General features: G+C 48.7%; 1 protein-coding gene across 1 annotated transcript in view; it reads right to left on the reverse strand.

Annotated features, from left to right (window-relative positions):
- Window positions 1–5,347, reverse strand: part of CLSTN2 (calsyntenin 2) — a 630,232-nt gene extending 624,885 nt beyond the window's left edge. Inside the window, exon 1 of the mRNA XM_045088847.1 lies at window positions 4,715–5,347. Within this exon, the coding sequence (XP_044944782.1) occupies window positions 4,715–4,826 (112 nt within the window). The 5' untranslated portion in view covers window positions 4,827–5,347. The remainder of the gene's footprint in view (window positions 1–4,714) is intronic.
- Window positions 5,348–9,819: the final 4,472 nt, after the last annotated feature.

The raw sequence follows: 9,819 nt of genomic DNA on the forward strand, positions 1-9,819 counted from the left end.
GAAGATCTCCAATAGTTCGTGTCATGTGTGATGTTTGCCCTAGACAGAGTGTGAGCTCTTTGATATCTGAAACTTGCCTTATCTTTCTGTTCCCTTCAGAGAATAACAGAAGACTGAGAAGCAGTACTGGCGGATAAGGCTAAAGAACAGGGCCCAGTACATGTTTGAGTTGGCCTCTCCCCCAAGGTATCCTTCTCTGACCAGTGCCCCCCCACCTTCTATCTGATGTTCCCCCAAACCCCATAGCATGACTGTTATAGAGGAATGTTTGTGTTCCCCCAAGATTTATTTGTTGAAACCCTAATCCCAAAGTAATGGCATCAGGAGGCAGGGTCTTTGGGAGGGGACTGGGAATAGAGGGGGCCATGGGGGTGGAGCTATCATCAGTGGGATTAGTACTCTTATTACAAAAGTCAGGAGAAAGCCTGCTTCTTCTCTCTTCCCTGTGCGGGTATAATCAGAAGTCAGCAGTCTGCAACCTAGAAGAGGCTCTTCCCAGAATGTGACACTCCTGGCAACTCGGTCTCAGACTTCCAGCCTCCAGACCATTCGAAATAAATTGTGGTTGCTTATAAATCACCCAGTTCCTGGGATTTTCGTTATAGCACCCCCACCTGGTTAAGATAGCGACCATCTGTCCTATTCAATACATGTCGAGCTTAGTAGCCTTCCCCCAATTCAGTCCTGTTCTGGTCCATCTCAAACTTACCATGCCAATAGAAACTTTCCATAGGGGCCAACTAGTGGTGGGCCAGACAACAAATAACAAAAATCATCTGTTTTAAGCTACCATTTGGTTTTCATACCTTGGGTTACCTCCTTCCATGCAAACAGGCATTATCAGAGGGGTGGTCTTAAGCAAAACAAAAATGCTTCTCTGCTTCCTGGAAGGGCAGGGCTGAAAGGAAAGTGCTAACTGGGCAGGGACTTCTCCTAAGAGCCCAAATCAACCACAGATGCTCTTCCTCCAGAGACCTGAAGCCCCACACCTCCAGACCTGGCCCATGGAGACGGGCTTATTTACTTGGACAGCACACATTGCCAAGTCCCTACTCTGGGCCCACCCTGCACTAAGTGCCAGGGCTTTTAAGATGAACGAGAAGGGGGTCCTGGCCTCAAGGGCATCCACAGACTGGTGGAAGTGATAAATGTTTTCACAGCTCAAGCCGAATGTGTATGAATGTGCACATCCATTTATACACGGTGTTTCTACACACATGCGCACACACACAAAGAAAGAGAGAGAGAACAGAGCTTGGGCTAGGAGAAGATATGAACAAAGCTACTGGATTGCCCAGAGGTCAGAAAAGGGGATTTCACCAAATCTCAGACTCTAGAACCCAGTGTTTACGTGATCAGTAATTACAGTCACTATGTATTTAGTGTCATTTGCATGCTGAGAACTAGGCTAAAAGATTTCTAAGCCTTCTCCTGACAACCACGCTGCAAGGTAGATTTTTGTATCCCTATTGTATAGATAAGGAAACTGAGGCTCAAAAAGTTTAACTAATTTACCTAAGATTATCTAGCTAGGAAGCAGTAGGACCTGGATTAGAACGTGAGTTTCTCAAAGTCCAAATTTTATTTTATATAGGAGAGGAAGAAACATCTCAAACATCTACATCCAGAAACAAAAGCACTTCAATTGCAAACAGGGGGAGTCACTAAGCCCATAACTACTGAATGCTCTGCTTACACTTGGAAACCAGGCAGCCTTGTGGCCCTAGGGAGGCAGGATGAGATTCCAGCCCTCAAGGCTCACAGAGCAGTGCTGGGGCCAGACAAGGAGCACAGGCACACCAGAGAGAGAGCCACAGTGTTCTGGGGGAGACCAACCTGGAAGACCAGTTGGGAAAGGTTCCTAGGGAAGGCCGGGGCTAAGCCTGACCATGTGATGAGTAACAGAAGGGATTAGGCAGAGGAAGGTGACTTTCTAGTCTGAAAACATAGTCCACAGGATCTGTGAGCCCATCCTTGCCCAGTAACCAGAGGTGATTCAGGATGAAGGGAATCTGGTCTTCTCAAGGAATCCAAGGAATGTTCATCTTTTTTGAGTAGCCAAGATAGAAAAGAGTAAAGAGAAGTGGTTGTAATAGCTCCTTACCCACTGGATTATTTCAGAAATTGAGAATATGTTTGCACTAAGAGTTCAGTGATTCTGAGAAAACCCCCAAATAGTTGTATGGGAATTAGCTGCTCAATTCCCTGCAGCAAGAAGCGAGGAATACAAAGGCAAGATGAGCCATGCACCACAAACACAAAGTCTTGCAGGAGCCCAAAGCTGCGAAGGTGTGTTTCCAGATAGTTGTCCAGAGGGTGCGTTCAACTCTGCCAGGCAACTTGAAGCCGCACTCCCAATTTTCTTTTACACGTGAGTACAGAATAGTATGCAGGAAGAAAGATAATTTTTCTTCAATCTTCTTCACATGTCTCCCTAATTTTTCTCTTTTTCAATGACAGGAGTAATCATGATATGAACCTTAGAAACCGCAAAGTCAGTGGCAGCACGAAGCTATCTTTACTATTGCACACGTTCTTCGGAGATTATGTGAGATTTGGGAATGTAAAATGCAAGTGCATCGTAATAAAGAAAATCAGTCCTGTAAATACCGACTAAACTGTCATTATAAATGTTTCTGTTTTGATCAACTATTACACGTTTGTCTTTTAAAAAAAAAAAAAAATGCAGCTAACAGGGCTCTTTGCAGCCCCCCAGTGGCTGGAAGACAAAAAAGGGAGATGGGGGATTCAGAAGGCAACTCTCGCTCCTCTAGGGCCAATCAACTTTTTACATTGTAAAGACAAATGGCTTGTTTTCACAGCGAAATGGGTATATTCTAAGAGAGGAAGATGAAAAGTGTTGATGAAAATGAACATAATTGTACACATACACGTGAATCACTGAGAGCCTGGATTTTTTTTTTCATCTCTCTCCTCTATCTCTGTAAAGCTTTCTATTCTGACATGAGAACTCTACCCAGTGCATAAGCACACCAGGTCCTCCACCTAAACAAGCTTTTCCCTTTTCCTCACTTTCTGTGAGCTCCCGTTTGCAGACATCTGTTTATAAATATACCATTTGTTCTGCTACAAAGTAATGAAAAATCTTCAAAAACAGGTCATTTTCCTGTTTAACAAGTGTCTCCTTAACAAGGAGGGCAAAAGATTTGGAAACTCATTGTCTTTAATTCTTGTTTTTACCAAAACAACAGTCTCTCAGAATGATGCCTCCTATCAGCGACTCTTTTACCACACTTTGAGATATTTTCATAATGAGTTTTTCCTTGTCTTCTCAAAAAAGAAACTGTTTCTCAAGGGGAGGGGGGCGCTGAGTTGCTGAAAAGAAACAGGATGTCTGCTTATGAAATAGTTTCAAAATCATATCACCAAAAATTTAAAGTTAGAGAATAAGCAGAAACTCTCCTATTCTTTTCAAACTTAACCATTCACAGGTTGTGGGAGAAGCATCCCTGAAGTCCAGAGGAGGCAAACTGTCTACCTCTCACTCTCCTCACCCTCCAAGAGTAATTCAACCTAGTATAAATTCCTTCTCCGAACCACTGGTAAGCTGTCAAAGCCAGCTTGAAAAATCAGGTTGCGTCTAATAGAGAACCTGTTTATCTACAGGTGCAAAGCCTTCGGACCCCTGATGATGGTCAGACAAGATTCCAGCGATCACGTTCCCCCTCTTGTTACCTTGCAGATTTGGCCACAGCCCCCAAACCGAGCGCACACCCTGCTCGTCAACAGCATAAAGAATCAACAAGTTATCCCTAAGCTGGGCGCTCCAGCCCAGATCTGCTACTGCCTCCCTAGCGCCCACCGCCACCCAGCTCCCTCTCTGCTCCACCCTCTCCCCTCCTCCCCACGCAGTCCTGTCAGCACGTGACCTTCTCTTTTAGATCCGCCCTCCCATCGCCCCTACCCCAGCGCCCTCCCCGTGCACCCAGACAGCTGTCAAAGTACCCGGCTCGCCAGCCTACTGTCTCCTTACGGCACCGGGCGTTCACCGGGACCTTGCTGTCTCCTGGGAGGGAGCAGCACGAGGTCAGGATCGCCCACCGCACCGCGTGGGCGGGGAAGAGGCGTCAGGTGGGCTCCTTCGCCCGCTGGAGCCCCAGAGGAGTCGGAGAGGCAGCGGGAGGCGTCACACCCCGCACTTCTGACTCCGCGAGGGCGCGCGTTCCCAGGGGAGCCTCAGCTGTCCTTGGGGAGCCTGAGGCGAGCCGGGGGTGCGGGGTGGGCTTCCCTGGAGCCTACAAGTTTCCACCCACCTCCGAGCTGGAAAAGCGCTCTGCTCCGTCCTTTGAAGGCGCCCGCCGCGGCCGATTCCCTCCCTCAGGGTAGGAGTCGACAACTGCCTCTTCTCGGCTCCCGAGCCCTGTCCAAGGAGTCCCGGGGCTGGGACCCGCTGGGACCCGCTGCGCCCCCACTACGCCCCCACTCCGCCGCAGACAGCCCCCAAAGTTGTCCAGACTCCACAGACCTCCCCTTCCCCTCTGTCCCTGGGCCCCGCCCAGGGTAGGGCCAGAGTCTGCAGGTGGAGCCTCTAGGGACCAGGGCGCAGGGCGCTCACTTCGGGGATCCCGAGCGCACAGAGGCCGGGGAGATGCGGCAGGGGAGGGCGTGCAAATCTAGAGCCGGGGTCCCCGCGCTGGCACCGGTAAGCCCGCCCTGCCTCCCTCAGAGAGGAGGAAACTTCCCCAGCACCCACCTTTAGCCGCGAGGAGGCGGCGCCGCCGGCTGCCCCCGCCGCCGCCGCCGCTGCCGCTCCCCACGCCCAGCGCCAGCAGGAGCGGCACCCAGCACAGCCTCCCGGTCCGCATCCTCGCCGCCGCCGCCAACAAGCTGCCGCTGCCGCCTGCTGCCCGCGCCGGCTCTCGCCTGCCGGTGCCCGCCGGGCCGCGGCCGCCTCGCTTTGCCTGCTGGTTGCGCTTCGGGCGCCGCCGCGCTCGGCCTCCGCTGCCCGCTGCCCGCTGCCGCGCCACTCGCTCGCCGCCGGCAGCCGCGCTCACTGGCGCGGACCCGGAGCGGCTCCAGCGCTCACCCCGGGACGGCCCGTGACGTCACGGAGGGAGGGAGGTGGCTCCTGCATATTCATGAGACGCGGACACCCGCCCTGCTGCCGGGCTTGCCGCTCCGCGGCCCCGACCCCCAACTTTCCACCCGCGTCCTCACGGTTCCGGGCGCTTGTGCTCCAGGCGGGACTCGGCTCCCGGAGGACCGCGGCGAGCGGCTGCAGGGAGCCCTCCCGTCAGCGCCCCGGCTTCGGCTCCCCAAATAACTGCCTCAAGAGATGGCGGGGCCCCGCAGAAAGTGGTCACCTGGGGCCTGCGCGTTGTCTGCTGGGGCGGAGGGAACCCTGCCCTGCCACGCCCTTGGAGCTGACAGCGGTGCGGCGGGGCGGGCGGGCGGGCGGGCGTGCTGCGGGTCCTGCCCTTGGCCGGGCGTCTGGACGCTCTGTGCCGCCTGGTCTGGGGAGGGCGCCAGGCACACGCGAAAGCTGGAGACCGCGAGTGCTGCTCTGGACTTGCCGGGCAGGGTAAATCTCCGTGGAACTGGAGGGCAATGGCCAGACTCCACACCATCTTGGAGAGGCAGGTGCAGCTGTAGCCGTGGCTCTCAGAGGCTGGTGGACGAGATCCGAAAAGCAAACTTGGGGTTCTGGGCCAGCAGTGCGGAGATAAACTTCCTTGCAGTATATTACCTAGGCAAGAAGTTACCACCTTTTTGTTGTCACTCCACATAGCTAAGACCAGGTAACCTGACGTCATGCTTTGTAACATTTCATGCCATTGAGTAACTGTCACTTCCCTGAGAGCAGAAGTCACGCACCTCTCGTGGACCGGCCACCACCACAAGGCCATGCAAGGTTCCTAACAGTACTCAATCAACATTAACTAATGGCTCAGAATAAGTCCTTGACTGTATTTGCATATATGCAGTGTCAATATCACGCACAATTCAGGGTTCCTAAGGAATAGATAAGTAAGATAGAGAAATATAGAAACAAAAGTTATTTATTCATTGATTCAGCACATTTACTGAGCACCTAGACAGCTTGTATTATTCTGCCACTGGGCACTGGACTAGATCGAATAGCCAAAAAGAGTTGTCTGTCCTTTACTCAAAGCCTTTGTTTCCCATCTGAGAAGCGAGAGAGGGCGGTAAAAGGCAATTACAAGGCTTTATAAATGTTATGGTCCTGCACATTCTTTATGTTGCTAGATATGAGCCTATACAAATCAATTAACAAAATGTATATATTGCAACAGTGTCTAAACAGCATCCTATAATTAATAACTGTTGTCTGGGGTGCTCAACAAAGCCATAAAATCCATTAACAGCCCTCATGCTGCTCAGTCTTCCTGCACCACCCTGGCAGCTCACCCCAGCTGCAGCAGTTATGAAGGCCAACTCTTCTGCAGGCACCTAGAAAAGCTGCTTGGTGGGGGGGAGGGGCAGCAGTGAATCACAATGGCTGCAGACAGGCTCAAACCAGGCAGGGCACTTCACCCACTGCCAGGTCTCCTTTAGCCTATACAACCAACATCAGTGCTGTTAGTCTCATTTCACACATAGGGAAATAGAGGCTCTGGGTACATTAGGTAACTTCCTTGCCCAAGATCGGAGAGCTAATAAATGCCCTAGGCCAATACCAGAATCTTGCCTTTTTCAGTCTTGGTATCCATATCTAGAAAGGATGACAAGGAGAAGGGAAAGCTGACCCAGGCAAAATCAAGGAAACCAGCAAATACAGGAGAACTAAAATTTGTCTCATTTCTTCCATTTATAGTCCATCCAATTACATATTTGCCTCTCCTTCATTTTCTCTAACCATTAGACTTACTTTAATGACTTACCTGTGCTGTCCTTTGATATCATTCTATGGGGTTTCATTAGGACCCATTGGTTGGTTCCAAAAATTTTACACGAGATTTCAAATGCAGAGTAAATAATAAGAAAGAAGAGAAAATACAGCTGACTGGAAAATATCCCCACCCCATGTAGTAGATCACCAAGAAAGAACACAACAGAGAGACACAGTGAGCAGGCCAGTGACCAAGAGGCACAGTATGCTAGACTCCAACTCCTCCTCTACAAACTAGGTTAATAACAATGCCTTTTGAGAGAGATGTGGCCCCCATTTGTTCATGTCTCCCTAAATCCATTCTTTTCGGATATGCTATCCTACCCCAACTTAGAGCTTGGCCATATGACTTGCTTTGGCCAGTAGGACAGTCATGTGCATATTTCCATTTCCTTTCTTGGACCCCTGCCACCATTATAAGGACAAGCCCAGGATAAGTTGCAGGAGGGTAAGAGACCATATGGAGCAGAGCTGAGCTGTCCAGCCAACCAAAGCTAGCCTGGGCTGGTCAGCAACAATTGACCTACCAGCTGACCACAGTTCTATGAACAAGCCCAGCAAGATCAGCCACACCTGGCCCACATCAGAGCAGCCCAGCTGACTCATAAATATAATAAACTGTTGTTGTATTAAGCCGCTATGTTTGGGGCAGGGGTTGGGGATTAAGAAGGCTTACACCTACTTCATAAGGTCATTACAAGAAGCAAATGAGAAAATGTCTGTGAAACATTCAGCAGGTTGCCTGGCAGAGAGTCTATGTCCAATAAATATAAAATGTCCCCCCCCTTATCCCAATTACCCAAGTCTCTGAATGCCACTCATAACTCTGCTTTATTTGGGAGAAAAGCACCAACCTGGCTGAGGGGATGAAAGTGAGTAAGTTCAGCCTTAGAAATACTGAGGCCACAAGAAGTTCAAGTCCATGTCGTCTGTGGGGAGCCCTGCAGATACAGAGCCAGGAAAGCCACCCAAGAATTAATGTGTCACATGGTTCCACACTTTGCAGTAGGGGGTTGACATTCCATACCTCATTTAATCCTTGCAACAACAGGTATTCTTTTCCCCTATTTTCTTATAACCAAATTGCTGGCTTAGAAAGTTTGAGTATCTTTACATAATTATGCAGAATATGAAATCGTGTCTGCCTAATTCCAAGTTCCATCTTTCCCCCACACATCATTGTTTTGAGGAAGACATGTAGAAAAAGTAAGCAGTGAAAACTAGTTTCATACGAGAAAAGTAGCTTTGGCGATTTGATTTTTTTTCATCTTTATCCACCATTACCTCTGAGTAATAAATGCAATATAAATACAAGTCTCTAATTTGTTGAGGCCCTACGCTTTATTTTTGACTTGTTGTTGGTATATATTCCTTTAAAGACCAGACTCAAAAAAATGGTGAGCAGGATGATGTAAGTCCTTGGTCACTTTAAGCCCCAAGCCCAGGGTCCCACCTGGTGGTGCAGTAATGAATCTCAGACAATTTATTTGGGTCAATAGTTTTTAATAGAATAGAATCGAATCGAACAGAAAAGGCCGGACATAAGCACAGCCCAACCCTCTCATTTTCACCAGGGTCATTAATGCTTTCCCCAATTAAGCACCAAAACACAGCTCCTGAATCATTTAAACTGGGTAAATGAAGAAAATAAATAAATTATGGCAGTTGATGGAAACTTACTTCTAAAAAGAAAATTAAACAGAGGCTTTCTGTTTTGAATGTAATGCGATCAAAAGTTTTTCATGTTAGAAGAAAGGTTGAAAATCTGATCCTTAAAAAACTGGAGTTCTTTTCTGATCCCCTCCCCCCATCTTGGCAGACAAAACCAGGTCTTCATGACCCACAAGCAGTTGGACAGGTTACAGAAGTTCCAACATCTCTCAGATGTTTTGATGCTAGTGCAGACACGGCTGCTGCCAAAGGAGCTTTTTAAAGTTTAGGCATTTCTCTTCAGGAAAGAGCAAGGCAAGCTAGTTCGTGACCAATTCCAGTTCATGTTCAACACCATTTAGACATGAGTGTTTTATGCTTGGCAAGGCAGAATGCCCTGACTAAAAACAAATATGTCATTGGTTATAGCAAGGAATTATTCCAGTATACTCTCCTATACTTCCCTTGGACTTGTATACCCTGTGATGGTTTGAAAAACACACACACACACACATACACAGAGCCATAAAATCTAATGATACTTCTCCCATTGAGGGATACAATCTCTCTCTCCTGCCCTTGAATATGAGCAGTCTTGTGACTGCTTCTTCCCATAGAATTCAGCAGAAGTGATGCCATGCGACTTTACAGACTAGATCATAAAGGCAATACAGCATCTGCCTTTCTCACTAGGAGGCTCACTTCTGGAATCTGGAGCCACCAGGTACAAAGCCCAACTACCCTGAGGCTGCTGTGTTGTGTGACCTAAGGCCACATAAGAAGGCCATATGCAGGTGTGCGCCCACAGCCCCAGCTGAGTCCAACATTTGAGTCATCCCAGAACCTTCAGAAAATTCCATTTCTTAGCTGCTGACTCCCCTCCAGCTGTTTGGATCTTCTGAGCAGAAGCCTCAGACATCATGGAATAGAGTCAAGCCATTCCCACTATGCCTTACCCAAATCCCTGCCCCACAAAATGCATGAGTGCAATAAAGTGGTTGTTTACGCCACTAAGTTTTGAAGCAGAATGCATAACTGGAACATATTTATTTTCATTTGTTCCTTACAACAATGACAGGGGACAGGAAAGCATGCTGAGGTAAGTTATGTATGATCAGTCCCATTTTGTAGCTCAAATGTGGAGGCCAAGAAGAGGAACGAGTAGAGCTTAGTGCAAAGAGACTGACTTTCAGAATAAAAGAAAGCTGGAGTCCAAACCCAGTTCTATCAGTTTCTAACCACGTATGACTCAAGAAAGCTCTTTACTCTGGACCTCAGTTTCCACAGCTACAAACTGG

Source organism: Mustela putorius, unplaced genomic scaffold (genome assembly GCF_011764305.1).
Source record: "Mustela putorius furo isolate JIRA1106 unplaced genomic scaffold, ASM1176430v1.1 tig00003834_pilon_pilon_pilon, whole genome shotgun sequence".
Classification (NCBI taxonomy): Eukaryota; Metazoa; Chordata; class Mammalia; order Carnivora; family Mustelidae; genus Mustela; species Mustela putorius.